At 43.6% G+C, this 15495-nt stretch overlaps 1 protein-coding gene across 1 annotated transcript in view; it reads right to left on the bottom strand.

The window, feature by feature from the left end:
* RYR2 (ryanodine receptor 2) overlaps positions 1-15495 on the bottom strand; it is a 1771220-nt gene that overhangs the window by 1050314 nt on the left and 705411 nt on the right. Inside the window, 2 exon segments of the mRNA XM_029593907.1 lie at positions 1397-1492; positions 10408-10543. Coding sequence (XP_029449767.1) covers positions 1397-1492; positions 10408-10543 — 232 coding nt within the window.

The following is a 15495-nucleotide window of genomic DNA, read 5'->3' as shown; positions in this document are numbered from 1 at the left end:
GATCCTATAAGGGAGGTCTCATCAGTGTACAATAACAATCATTTTCTCTTTTTTACTCATTTATACCTCTCCTTCTGCACCCTAGCATCCATCTGGCTCTGACCATTGCTATGTTAGACTATTTTCCTATCTTGAAATGTTTGGTATCATGGAATTTAATCAAATGTACTTGCAATCTGCAAACTAAACATGTCTGCATATCTTTATTTGACTTCTCCTATGTGCATTTCCCACTCATGTGGGATAGAGGTTCTGACAACTCTCTTCTGTGCTACCCATTCTAGCACAGTTCTCTTCTTGAACTATGGGACGCCACATCTTTGTATCTGCATATTTTGTAGATATTAAAGCTACTTATATTTATGTAATTTCACTTAACAGACTATTTCATGAACCACATCTCTCTAAAAACTCACCAAATTGATGATATCATCTTACAACACTTTTTAGTATCGAAACAGATAACATTTGCCATCAATTCTTTCATATCCCAATTTTAAAAAATCCTTCCTCAGGCCAGTACTCTAAATTAGAGATGTGTATTCATTTGACATAAATAGGTAAAAAGGGATGAATGAGGTTGTTTTAATTTAATTTCAAACAAAAGCACGCCAAAAATGAAAATAATAAAAACCCCAAAATGAAAAAAAAACCCCTAAAAAAAACAAATTAATAAAACAAAAATGAAAACATTGAAGCACTATGATATTAAAAAACTCCTTTATTACTGTTGAATATCTGCTGACTGAACACAATTAGGGAGAACTGAAAAAAATGGAAGATTTCCAATAGGCCACTCAATAATTATTTCTTCATGTAAAAGCAGCTCTTTGTTTATGATTAAAATGGATAAATATGTACATGAAGATTTATGCGCTTGGGGCTCGTTTATTGAATACCTGTGCAAGATGGTTTGCATGAAGAAGATGGATTTCTTTTACAATCATAATAAAAATAAAGTTTGAAAGATGGATGAGAACTATTCACTGCCATTTAGGCTACTTCAGGTAATAGCAGCATCGCATTATGGCAAAGATGTCTAATTCAGTGGCAGTTCAGCACATGGGTTTCACTTTTCAACAGTTTCTCTTACTTGTATGTCTGAAACAGCTCTTCTGAAAGATGTACTCAGATATGTCATTTTATGCAACAATATCACAGCAGGCAGGCCATGTCCAAACTGATTCAGCAAAATCAAACTGAATTAATTCAACTGGGCAACAGTATCTTGGCAGGCGGCCATAGCACTCCTGCTGGGATTTAGAAAATAAACAAGGGGCTCACCTGTCTCTTTCCAAAAACATTTAAACAATGCTGCAGTCCAGGTAAAAACATTTTTTTTGAAAAATATCTTAATGCAGGTCTTTCAAAAGAATAACATAACAAGGAAACATACCAGAAGAGGCTTCTAGTCTCTCCAATTTGCTGATCAGCCAATCTAGAGAGCCAGAAAACTGAGCACAGTTCTTGCGGTTCCCTCTAATAAGAGCAGCTGCAAATAAACACACACAAAAAAAGAAATGTTTATGATTATGATGATGTTTGGAGTAACCACAGGTAGACAGTAACTTAGTGAAGCAATGTAGTCCACCTCATAACACCTTAAAGATGTTCTATTGAAGATCAATTTAAGATAAAAACAATGGGCTGAACACCCAAAATCAAAACACTGCATTTGAATTTATTGCCATATATTTTGACTGGCGTGAATATCTACAGATATTTATGAATTCACACATCTAGAGCTATTGATTTGCTATGTTTGGAAAAGACAATATTAATGATAATCTGCTATGTTTGATTCCATTTTCCCAATGGTTTTCATGGTGTGAAGTCTTCTATCTCTGAGTGGTTAAAATCCATTTGCCTATGGTAAGATCACTTCCATCACTCTCTACATCATTGTTCCCAACCAAGAATACATATTCATAAAATACTGAAAGCCTATTGGAAGGTACACAGCCAGTCCTCTACCGCCACACGAGAGAGGGAAGCCTAAACTGTAAGAGATAGCCACCTGCCATTGCACAGGAAGAGCCAACCTTGTTGCTCCCGGTAATCCATTGCCAGTGGTAATCTGTACTTGCTCTTTGTTCACCTGCAGCATCTCTAAGTCTCACAGCAGCTGGGGAGGAGAAGGAGAGGCAGCTGGTTGTGGAATTTTAAAGCAGAAACCGCAGGTGCCACAGAGGCTAGTGAAAACACTGCATTTACTGTCCCAATGTCTTATGCCTCCTCCTCCTATGACTCCCGATTTCCTATTGCATGGGCTTCTGGATTAGAAATGAAACCTACACAGGAGTAGGAGAGGCAGCTACAGGGATGGAAAGTGCAGTGCCTTCACTCTCCCCCATTGTGCCTTCTGCCTTGAGTTCTGTTACTTCCACGTTTATGGAAGCTGCTTTGCTGCTGTTCTCCAGTTACCAAGAGAGAGAGAGAGCAAGACTGGGAGATGGAGAGGGCGTGAGAAGATGTGAGAAAAGCTAAGAAGGGGGGTGCGGCTTGGTGGTGAGGAAGAGAGAACAGAGCCAGGTGGTGGGGGAGGAAGAGAATGGGAATGGAGAGCTAAAAGTGGGGGGAACCAGATAATATGCTGGTCTGGTGTTTGAGTGAGTAGGAGGGGTGGAGGCTAGAGAAAGGGAGATGGAAAACTGAGATAGCAGATAAGAGTCAAAGAGAGTGAGATTGAGAGCAAGAGAAGAGGAGATGGAAGGCTGAGAGCCAGCAATAAAGAGATGGTGGGCTCAGAAAGCTTTTGAAAATTTACTAGGGATGAATGCCTAACTTTAAGATCCTAGTTTCACAAGAATCCTAAATTTAGACTCCAAAAAAATGGGTTGCTATAGAAGTGGGATTAGGGCAGGGAAACAAGGTTCCATGCTTAGCAATGATTTTCAGAGACTGATTTTTAAAGGGTTTAGATGCAAAACTGGCCCTTTTGAAAATTTAGCAGGGCTGTGTCTCTAAATTTAGGCTCCAAGTTTTACTAAAAGCCAAAATTTAAAGATCCTAAAAAGGTGGTATATATAGGAGTGGAGTTAGTTCAGAAAAAAAAAGTTGGATGCTTAGAACAGATTTTCATAAGATAATATCCCACAAAACAGAGGCAATTAGGAACAAATGGGTAGATTTTCAAAGGGGTACGCGCGTACCCCCTGAAAACCTACCCCAAACCCCCCCTGCGCACGCCGAGCCTATTTTGCATAGGCTCGGCGGCACGCGCAAGCCCCGGGACGCGCGTAAGTCCCTGGTCTTGCATGGAGGGGCGTGTCGGGGGGGGTGTTGGGGGCGTGCCCGGAGTGACTCGGCATTTTGGGGGCATGTCGCGCGTGACGCGACGTTTAGGGGGCGGCGCCGCGGGGCGTGGTTTCGGCCCGGGGGGCGTTCTGGGGGCGTGGCCGCTGCCTCCGGACCAGCCCCCGGGACCAGAACATGGAGCGGGACAGCCGGCCGGCGCGCGCAAAGTTACGCTGGAAGCAGGCGTAACTTTGCCGACAAAGGTGGGGGGGGGGGGTTAGATAGGGCCAGGAGGGTGGGTTACATAGGGGGGTGGAAGGAAAGTTCCCTCCGAGGCCGCTCCGATTTCGGAGCGGCCTCGGAGGGAATGGAGGCAGGCTGCACAGCTCGGTGCGTGCAGGCTGCCGATTTTGGGCAGCCTTGTGCGCACCGACCCTGGATTTTAATGGATTCGCGCGTATCTATTAAAATCCCGCGTACTCTTGTTCGCGCTCGCACTAATTTATAAAATCCGGCCCAAAGTGTCCCAATAATCATTTATTCACAACCTGTTTTACAACTTACAATTTTTTATTTATAGCGACCCAACCTTGTACTATCAATTTACATACACTTATTCTATTTATTTATTTAATCATTTTTATATACCGGTTTTTCATGAGAACATATCAAACCGGTTTACAGTAGTTAACAAATATTCACTTAAAAATATTTGCATTTCCAAAAGAGAAAAGGAAGTAAATACATAGTTTCATAATCTATATAAATAAAAATGTTAAATAGTTTGTACAAAATCGCTAATCTCAGAAACCACTGCACAGATTGGTTTCAAATTTGGACACAACCTTCCTTTCGCATACGGGAAGGTTCTTCTTTACTTACATTACATATATGTCACACCTGTGACAGGTAAAAAAGGTTTAAAAATTGGTTCCACAAAACAGCGACATCTGGTGGACGTCAGCGTAACCTCTTACACCTTTCACAAACACTCACACACCCCACACACATGACAAATGTATTTAATTCACACACCCTCCGAACACACAGAAATCCACACTCCTCACACCCACACCCCCCCCCACACACACACACACACACACATGCCAATTGGACTTACTTCACACACCCTCCCAAAACACCAAAATGCATCAAATTCCAGGCTGCTACACCGGGGGACCATGCACATGTCACATGTTGGCAATTCCCACACCCTCCGAACTCACACAAAAACACCCTCCTCACACTCCCCACGCACATGCTTGTTCTACTTACTGCCCACACCCTCCGAACACACACAAAAGCGGAAACAGGTCAGCGCTGCTCCAGCGGGGGGACCAAGAACGGTCCGGGACACATCGCGTACACTACGGCCGTCGGCTGCCAGCAATCAAAATGGCGCCGACGGCCCTTTCCCTTACTATGCCACTCGGAGACAACAATGGCGGCAGTAGCCCATGTGACATAGTAAGGGCGAGGGTCCGTCGACGCCATTTTCAGGACTGGCAGCCAGCGGACCTTTGCCCTTACTATGTCAGGGAACCTAGCGCTGCCATTACTCCTCCACAGTGACATAGTCAGGTCAAAGGGCCGTCGGAGCCATTTTCATGGCTAGCAGCTGATGGCCCGAACCCAAGACTTCGATCCCGAACTGAACACCCACTCCACCGACTGACTGTTTGCACAGGTATCCGGGGGGCTGCACGGTGGGGGGCCATAATTATTTTCTTGCGTGCGTGTTTGGGGGGGGGGAGGGGGTGTTTCGGTCATTCTGCAACTCTCGCGGGGGACGGGAGGGTGGGTGTATTTCGCCAGGGTGGGGGGTGTGTGGTGCGTATTTAAACACTGTGTTTATGGTGGGGTTCTTTTGGGGTGGAAAGATGGAGGGCACACACAAACACAAAACTCCCTGATCTCAGAAAGGCACCAAATTAGCCCTCTACATAACAATTAACTAAATAGAGAGTGCTAACTTGGTTAGGCACTCCCCTGTTTTGATACAGAACACGCACAACCTCCCACTGACGGACCACGTTTACCACCACCAATTTCTATTTTGGTGTTTTTTTCTCAATCTGCATCCTAGCTGCTTCTTACAGTCTGGGTCCTCTTACCTAAGAAAGCATACATTTCAGGGGAGGGAGAATGAGGGGAGAGGTGAGTGTGAGGGGAGAGAGTTGGAGTGGAGACAGGGGAGGGAAGGGGGGGGGGGGTCAGTGACCAAGGGGGAGGAGGATGAGTGACTGAGGTAAATGAGCAAGGGGAAGGGGGAGGGAGGGTAAAGAAACTGACTCTGCCACTGCAACGCGTGGCCGGGTACCGCTAGTATAAAATAAAAATATTAACATTCTTAAAACACTAACTCCAACATTTAGAAATGTAATTCCCAATAATCCCATTCATACGTCATATGGATGAAGGTTTTGTATGAATTACACACTATCTCTTATCAGTCAACCAGTTTATAATCCATGCCAGTCAACCAGTTTATAATCCATGCCACCACCTTGGCACTCACTCCAAGGCTTCTCATTTTGTTCACAAGCCTCCTATGTGGGATGATATAAAAAGCTTTGCTGAAATCCATGTAGATGACGTCGAGTGCTCTTCCTCGATCCAATTTGTTAGTCACCCAATCAAAAAAAATCAATCAGAATTGTCTGGTGAATCCATGCTGCCTCGGGTCCAGCAATTTACTGTAGATAGTTCAGTGACCTTTCTTTTAGCAGCTTCGCCATTAATTTTCCCACCACTGAAATTAGGATAACTGGCCTGTAGTTTCCAGCCCCCTCACTGCTACCACTCCTATGAACCAGGACCACAACCGCTCTTCTCCAATCTCGTGGCACCACTCCCATTTCCAGGGATGTATTGAACTAGTCATTTATCGGTCCCGCCAGGACATCTCTGAGTTCTCATAGTATCCTGGGATATACCTCATCCGGCCCCATGGACTTGTCCACATTCAGTTTTCCAGCTCTTCCCATACATACTCTTCTGTAAAAGGAGCTGTGTCTATCCCATTTCCTTCTACGGTCTTGTCAACCAGCAACAGTCCTTCTCCAGGGTCTTCTTTAGTGAACTGAAGTATTTGTTTAATATTTACACCATTTCCTTGTCTGCTTGACACATTGCTCCTCGTCACCTTTCAATTTTACTATACCACTTAGGGCTTTCCTTCCTTCTCTTATATATCTGAAAAATGTTTTGTCACCTCTCTCTATCTCTAGGGTAATCCTTTCTTCCTCTTGAACTTTTGCTTTTCTGATTTCTTTCTTCGTCTCCCTCATTTTCACCAGGTATTATTCCCTGTGTTCCTCTTTTTGGGATCCTTTATACTTCCTGAACGCTGATCTTTTTGCCTTTATTTTTGCAGCCACCTTCTTTGAGAACCAGTTGGTTTCTTTTTCCTTGAGCTTTGTTTACTTTTCTAACATATAGGTTTGTTGCCTTTATAATAGCTTCTTTTAATTTAGCCCACTGTTGTTCCACCTCGCCCATTTTCTCCCAGTCTTCTAGTTGGTCCTTCTGGTACATCCCCATTTTGTCAAAGTCCGTATATTTGAAATTCAAAACTCGGGTCTTCATGTGACTTCTTTGTATCTTATTTGCAATATCAAACCATACCATCTGATGATTGCATGTACTCAGGAGGGCACCTGTCCAGACATTAGAGACATTATCCCCACTTGTGAGCACTAGGTCAAGTATCACACCTTCCCTTGTAGGATCCATTACCATTTGTTTGAGCATAGTCCCTTGGAGGGCATCCACTATCTCTCTACTTCATGTAGATTCTGCTGAAAGGATACTCCAGTCTATATCCAGCAGATTAAAATCTCCAATGAGCAACAATTCTCCCTTCTTTCCCATCTTTTAGATGACTTCGATTAGATCTCTGTCCAGCTCTTCTGTCTGAAGAGGAGGCCTATAACCACACCAATATAAATGGAAGTACCATTTTCTTTTTTTTTTAGGACTGCCCATAATGCTTCTTCCCTACCCCATGTCCCTTGCATTTCAATTGCTTGGATATTGCTTCTGACATAACTGTTACTCCTCCCCCTTTCCTGTCCACTCTGTTCTTCCTTAATAAGTTATAGCCAGGGATGGCTATATTCCAGTCATGTAACTCTGTGAATCATGTCTTCTGTAACAGCAACAATGTCCAAATCTGCTTCCACCATTAGCACCTGCAGGTCTGGGATTTTATTGTCCAGACTACAAGCATTTGTGCTCATAGCTTTCCAGCCTCCCTCCTTCAGGTTACTGCACTTCTTGGACTTCTTTTGTGCCTTATTGAGCTGACGTTTGTTATCTTCTTCACCCATTTCTTGGAGATGTGGGGTGTGACATTCCAATTTCCTTCTGCCACCCCTGTCCTCTAGTTTAAATGTATTATGGCATAGGATTTGAATTTATCACTTAGGATCTTTTTCCCTGCCACAGACAGATGTAAGCCATCTTTAATGATGATCCACTATACCATTTGCTTGACCATTATATTGTTTTTGTGGCTCCTAAACAGGCACTAGAGAATGCTCACATTTTATGCACCTGTCCAAAGCTTACATCAGGACTTCCCAAACTTTTAGTCATTGTGACCTCATTTTAGCACTTGAAAATTCATGACCTCCAGAGGATGACAAAAAAAAAAAATAGCAGGGATGCAGTCCTCCTCCAATATTCACTCCACCCCTCCAGAGGACCCACTCTTTCAACCTCTGCCCTTTCAGCCGATCCCCTCTTACATCATCTAACTCCTTTCACCTCCCCATCCCAGCTCATCTCTCTCCCCTTCAGCCTTTTTTGGATCCCTCCAACTAATCCTCTCTTACCCTGAAGTCCCTCTTATAAACATTAACTGATCCTGTCATTTCCATCCTCTCACCCCATCACCATTCCCTCTTTCTCCTCCCAGCCTTACATCCTCCTCTCCAACCTGTCTCTCATATCTCCCAGCTCCTCTCTTACATTCTCCAGTCTTTCATTCTCCCTTACTTACCATCCAGGGCCAATCTCTCTCTAATTGATCCAACCCTCAAACCCCTCCTGCATTTGATCTCTTCTTTCAAACATCCCTATCTCAAAACATCCACATGGCCCAGGGCTAATGGCAACATTTTCCTTTAGCCCCGGGCCAAAGGTGGATGACAATTAGCGAGAAGAAAGGTAGGTTGAGGATAGGGGTAACTTTTTTCTCTTGGGTAAGCCCAGTGGTAACTGAGGAGAGAGAAGCATTGGCAATCTTCACCAGCCCATACACATTCAGCCCTGCCCTTCCTTCCCGTCATTGCTGGTTCCAAGTCAATGGTGATCTGCAAGTGACAGCAGCATTAGTAATGAAAGTCAGCATGGGGCTTGTGAGCTAGTACAAGCTCAGAGGCCCTGCAGAAGCTCCAGTTCCTCCTCATGCAAGGCTTCTTGTTACACAGAAACTCATGCAAGGTTGGGGCTGCTACAGGGCTCTGTGAATGCATTCTAGCTCGCAGGCCACATGCTGCCTTCCACTACTAATGTTGCTGCTTCTGGCACCTGAAAAGTGCTGCTATTTGAGGCACTTGTGACCCCAGCTGAAAGTTTTGTGGCTCCATTTGGGGTCATTTCCCACAGTTTGGGAATCCCTGTTACATAAATAAATAAAATGTTTGTGCTTCTAGATGGGAGTAAGAGAATATGGCTGTAAGTGATCTGTTCTATATGCTGCTATCTGGATGTAAGTATTGCATTGTTGGCTGGAGTTGACAATTGTGAATTGCTCATACTGCATGATGATGTGTGTGCTCCTGAGTCTGAATAAATGTACTGCTTGTTGGACATGAGCAGATATATGTGCTATTGGCTGAAGATGAGTGGGAATAGACTGATGATTTGAGTGAGTGTGTGAGCTGCTGAATGGGTATGAACACTCCTGACTGAGTGTGATTATGTGTATGCAGATGTTTGCACTGCTGGTAGTAAGAGATATGTGCTCTTGGCTGGTGGAGAGAAATAGCTGGTGGAGAGAAATAGTGAGTTTTTGACTGGGTATGATCATGTGTGTGCTGCTAACTGGGTGTTAAGAGTGTTTGTTTCTGCATGGAGGTAAGCAGATGTGCATGCTGCTGTCTGAATGTCCTGCTCTCACATAATATAAACGATTACTTGACGTAATAATTTTTTTTGTTGAAAAACAGAAGTTCATTATACAAGGATTCCACCGAAATAATTTCCTGTCATTTCCATACAAGTATATTTCTAGCACTCTATCTATTTTTAATTCCAGTGCATTGTTATAAAAAAACTATAAGGTGAATTTTAAAAGTCAGACACATGCATTAATTAGAGGTTGCGAAAATATGTCAGGCACGTATGCGCCAAACGGATTTTAAAAACCACCTGGATAAATGCTGTAGCACGCACATCTTGGAAGTTTGCAATAAGGGGTGGGGGCGTGGTCTGGGCGGGGCATGTGCATGAAGCTGAGATGTGCGCGTAAATACTTACGTGATCTGGTGCGTGCTGATGTCCCCTGCCATGTAACTTTACTTCTGCTATGGATGCCGTGTAAGTTATAAAATATTAGATAAATAGGCAGATCAGTGGAGTTTTAAGGGTCGGGGATAACTGGAGGTAGTGAAGGTTATAAAACCAGGGGAGTTTAGAAGAATTCTCTCTTATCTGGGCAAAATGGGGATAAACTAGAAATGGTGTCAGCGCACGCCCCTTTTAAAATCATCCAGTTTATGAGATTGAAGCAGCATTTGCGCACACTTGTGCATGCTCAGTTAAAATTTGGCATACATGTATGCACAGTCAAGCTATTTTAGAACATGCGTGCGAGTTTTAAAGTTGACCTTTTTCTGAAGATCTTACACACATGTGATCCTCAGTTTTATTAATTTTAAAGCCTGTTTTATATATATTTTTATATATATTAAAGACTGGATCTCTATGTGACCAGAGTCAAATATCCTCCAATTTGACCTGAATATCCTTTTGGCAGCCTCAGATAAAAATTGCCGCTGTCTGAATATCTACACACAATCGGCATTTACACAATTTAGGGATTTTGCAAAATCAAAGCCCAAATGTCTTTGGAAAGTGTAATATATTTTTACTTGGCTATTTTTCATAGAACACTTTATTACCATGCTTCCTCTACAAAGAGCTATACTCATGTATCCTTACCTAGCAACTCATACAAAGAGTTCAGAATAGACTTCCAAGCCTCTCCAGCCTCTTTCCCAGCTACGTCGGCAAAATGAGCTGCACTGCTGTACACATGCAGGCGATCAATGCATTCAAGAACAAGGCTGATCATACCCTGGAAAGAAAAGACTCAGTAAGTAGTAGTCGGGAAGCAGTATTACTTTACAGTATTACTACTGCAGTATTATGAAAGTGAGTTAAAGCAAAAGTCATGGTTCTTATGGGGATCAATGACTTTTGCTCATGTACACCTGCACTATGCTACAGCAATCATGCCATAAAATATCAAAGCAAATTTATATTTAATGTGTGAGTATATGCAAAGTATTAAAAATAACTGAAAGAGTAACTAAAAGGTCAACCATTTAATAGTAGTACATAATTACAGATGATTCTTTGTTTAATTGGACTAGTATTTGGCAGAAAGAGTATCCAATAGGCAAGCAGAAAGACACATATAGTAAAAAACAAAGAAAAAGATTCAACAGAACGTTAGGGAAAATGTCCTATAGTAGAAAGAAATGAAATGCTGAAGGTTTCTGCTACTATTTTAACATTCTTGTCATATGCATTTTTTCAATAAAACAAATATTTGATTCACAGCAAATGATTGGCTTTGTGTTATTGATTAGGACACTGAATGGATCGACAGCAATTAATCACTGTATAAAAATTTGGAAGATAAAATCTGGCCATGAAAAGTAGAATTTAACTTCCAGCTCCATGTTTGTGGTATTTAAGGACAGAAAGCACTATGGAAATAAAAATGATAAAAAGAATCGAAAATCTGCCCCAAGCTCCCCCTGCGCGTGCCGAGCCTATGTTGCATAGGCTGCCACGCGTAAGTCCCGGGGGCTTTCCCTGGGGGGGCGTGTTGCGGCCGGCGCGTCATCGGGGGCATTCCGGGGGCGGGGCCGCGGCCTCCGGACCAGCCCCCGGACCAGAACATGGTGCGCCGGCAGCCGGCCCGGCAGGCGTAACTTTTGCAATAAAGGTAGAGGGGGGGAATTAGTTAGGGCCGGGGGACGGGTTAGTTAGGGGAAGGAAAGGGAAGGTGGGGGGCACCGGAAAGAAAGTTCCCTCCAATTTCAGAGCGGCCTCGGAGGGAACGGAGGCGGGCTCGGCACGCTCAGGCTGCTGATTTTGCGCAGTCTTGCACGCGCCTACCCCGAATTTTAAAAGATACGCGCGGCTACACGTGTATTTATTAAAATTTGGCGTACTCTTGTTTGCGCCGGGTGCGCGAACAAAAGTATTCGCTCGCATACTTTTTAAAAATCTGCCCCAATATTTCTTATGTAAGGGGCTGACCCTGGTATGGGGAGGGGAAGAACCGAAGCATTGGGATGTGGGTGTCTTGAGGGTTAAGCACACCTGTAGGCAGTCACCCTTTGGGAAATGGCAGGGAGAACTCTCTAATATTTTGTTGGATAGGGTCTAAATCCCAATAGGGGTGGTGCTTGGTGTTAGGTCTGCCCAGGCACTGGCCAGGTGAGAGTTTAAAGGTGAATTTATGTTGGGGGCTTTCCCGTCTCAGGTTATAGTGTTTGTGTTAATAAACCTGTGGTCTTTGTAATCCACTTTTGCTATGATTGTCTTTATTGAAATTGTGATGAGGGTGAGCGCAAGGTGAAGATGAAGGTTCCTGGTTGCCCATGTTATAACGGATACAAAGAAAAGAGTAAAGCAAATAGGAACAAAAGAAATTCTAAGAAAGACATAGAAGTGAATTTTTAAAGAGTTACGCATGTAAAAATTAGCATATATGCACGTAAGTACCCTGTACATGTATAATCTCTATTTGATTAATACTGAAAGTACGCATGTACTTTATGTTTCGTGAATGCATATTCGCGTGCATGAAAGGGACGGTCTGGAGGCATTTGGGGTAGGACCAATAGTTATGCATGTAAGTTGTTAATTTAAAAGACACTTATATGCATAAATTTGGCAACTTACCCAGATAATTTTACACCTGTTAATTATCTTGCATAATTGATATACAACTTGTTTATGATGTACTACTGGTTGAGTGGGAGGGATGAGTGAACTGGGGGGAGTTCAGGCTGAAGAACAGGAGGGTCTTGATGACCTGGAGAAGGACTGGGCAAACTGGAGGAATCAAAAACTAGTAATTTCAATTATGTGAGCATGTTTTAAAATATACCAAATTCCACGCATAAATCAGGTTTTATGCAAGCAAGCCCTACCTTTTTTCATGCATAAAATATATGTGTGTATATTTTTTAAGCTGGTAGGAAAAGTAGGTGCATTCAATACATTGAAATGCTCATGTTCCATGAATTCAATGTATTAACGCGTAAGCATACCTACATACATACGTTAAGGAGGTGAGATATACACATATAATTTATAAAACATGGGGATCCGATACGAGCGGATTATAAAATACTATCATAGATATCTGCATGGCCATATACTTGCTTATATGTGGCTGTGTGGAGTTATTTAAATGTTATCATCTTATTGAATTAATTTGGCAAATACGGGAAGAGTCTTTGCTAATGGTTCGGGCAATTACTGTATCTGATTTGAAAGGTATGATGAAGTTAATTATTTTGCTTTATTGTTTTGGTTTAGAAGTAACTCATGTATTCGGTTGATAAAATTATGTTTGTATATATTTAACTTTGTTCTTTTTTTTTTTTTTGGAAAGCCCAGGATAATGCTAAATGAAAGAGATAATGTTAATCAAGTTGAAATGGATACTAATTTTAAAATAAGCAAACAATTTTATTTTAGGGTGAACAGTAATTTTTAAGGACCTAATTACGCAAAGGCTTTCAATAAGTACAGTAACACACATTTTTAACACACATTATTGCAGAACATTTAACACATTGTTCATGAAAGGTTTCACAAGTACTGCAATAACACAACATAAAAAGCATGTTAATGTGCTTTTAACATAAATAAACTTTAACTACACTTTTAAAATGCTGAGACACAAAAGATCATGGCGAGCGGCCCTTTAACGCAATGGCGGCCCCAATGTTAGCCAATCCACATGGCTTAAATCCAATCTCCAGACCTTACCTCAGTCACATGGCTGGAGCAAGGTGAGGTTGGCCATTGGAAAATGGCACCGACCAGAATAGGTGCAAGAAAGCAGAGTTGCTTACCTATAACGGGTGTTCTCCAAGGACAGCAAGATCTTAGTCCTCACACATGGGCGAAATCTTCGGAGGGAGCCCGGCACGGAAAACTTTTGTCAAAGTTTCTAGAAAAGTTGACAGGCACATTAAGCATGCCCAGCATGGAGCTAACCTCGCGTCTTCAGTCTTATAACACAGGGTTCACGAAAAAATAAAACAACAAACTGTGAGAAAAAAACAACTCTCTGGAGTGGTGGGTGGGTTTCGTGGGGATTAATATCCTGCTGTCCTTGGAGAACACCTGCTTCCTCCAAGGCCAAGCAGGATGGTTGTCATCACACATGGTTTACTAAGTAGCTCCAGGGCTCTCTGAACAACTGCAGCAGAGAACAGGTGCCAATGTGCACGATAACTGGAGCTGCAGCAACCACAGAAACAGGCCTGCATTAAGGACAGGGCCCACAGAGGGAGAGTTGGGTTTTCATGGCTATAAGAGATTGTGGAGGACGGACTATCCAAAACAACTGTCTTGCCGGCCATCCTTGTCCAGGCAATAATGCGAGGCAAATGTGTGGAGGGAACTCCAGGTTGCCGCTCTATAAATCTCGTAAATTGGAACTGCATGCAAGTGAGCCACCAAGACCGACATGGCCTGGACAGAGTGAGCTTTGATGGGGCAATCAAGCTGTAAACCCACCTATGAGTAACAGAAAGTGATGCAATCCCCTAACCGGTGGGATAAAGACTGCTTGGAGACAGCAACTCCTAATCTGTTCTTGCAAAGGAGACAAAAAGTTGAGTGGAGATGCGGTGGGGCGCTGCATGTTGCAAATAAAAGACAAGCGCCCTCTTGCAATCCAATGTGTGTAGAGCACGTTCACCCTGGTGACCGTAGGGTCTCGGGAAAAAGGAAAGTAACAGAATGGACTGATTGAGATGGAACTCTGAAACCACCTTGGGAAGGAATTTCAGGCGCTCCGCAGGACCACCTTGTTGTGACAAAACTTGGTATAAGGCGGATACAACACCAGAGCTTGCGGTTCACCTACCCTGCGAGCTGGAGTGACCACAACCAAGAAGATCACCTTCCAGGAGAGGTTCTTGAGAACACAAGAACATAATAGTTCAAACAGAGATTTCATGAGTTGTGAAAGGACTACGGTCAGATCCCAGGAAATCGCAGGGGGAATGAGTCAGGGGCTTTAGTTGTAGCAGGCCCCTCTCATAAAGCAGCCCACTAGCGGTTGGGAAGAAATTGCAGAACCATCTGAACCCTGATGGTAGGCCCCGATGGCACTAAGGTGAACCCTCACTGACGTGGTCTGCAGACCAGTCTCGGAGAGGGACAACAGGTAGTTTGAGAGTGCAGGAGAGGAGCAAGAGAAGGGATCCAGACCACGACCTTTGCACCAGGAGGAAAACCGCTTCCACTTCAGATTATAGGACTTTTAGGTGGAAGATTTTCTGGACTCCAGAAGGATACAGGATATCCCTTCCGACAGGCCAAGGGCCCCTTTCATCACCCGTCAACATCCAAGCCATGAGAGACAGGGCTTGTAAGTTGGGGTAGTGGAGCCTGCACTAGTCCTGGGTAATGGGGTCAGAAGCCATCCCCAATCGGATCGAGGGGCACGAGGCCAGGTCCCGAAGGCTCAGGAACCAGACCTACCGGGGCCAGCAGGGGGTGATTAGAATCATGGAGCCCTGATCCTGCTGCAACTTCTGGAGCATCCTGGATATGAGAAGAAGGGGAGGGTAAGCATGCAGCAATTCTGTGCCCCACTGGATCGAGAAAGCATCTGCTCTCAATCCCTTGCTCCTCTTGCCGAGGGAGCAGAAGCGGCACGCTTTTCTGTTTTCCACGGAGGCAAAAAGGTCTATGTCCGGGATCTCCCAGAAGTGAAAGATGTGGTTCGCTACCTCCTGATTGAGGGACCATTTGTGGGGCTGG

The sequence above is a fragment of the Rhinatrema bivittatum genome, chromosome 3, assembly GCF_901001135.1.
Source record: "Rhinatrema bivittatum chromosome 3, aRhiBiv1.1, whole genome shotgun sequence".
In the NCBI taxonomy this organism is placed as follows: Eukaryota; Metazoa; Chordata; class Amphibia; order Gymnophiona; family Rhinatrematidae; genus Rhinatrema; species Rhinatrema bivittatum.
This window is presented reverse-complemented; position numbering and strand designations above follow the sequence as displayed.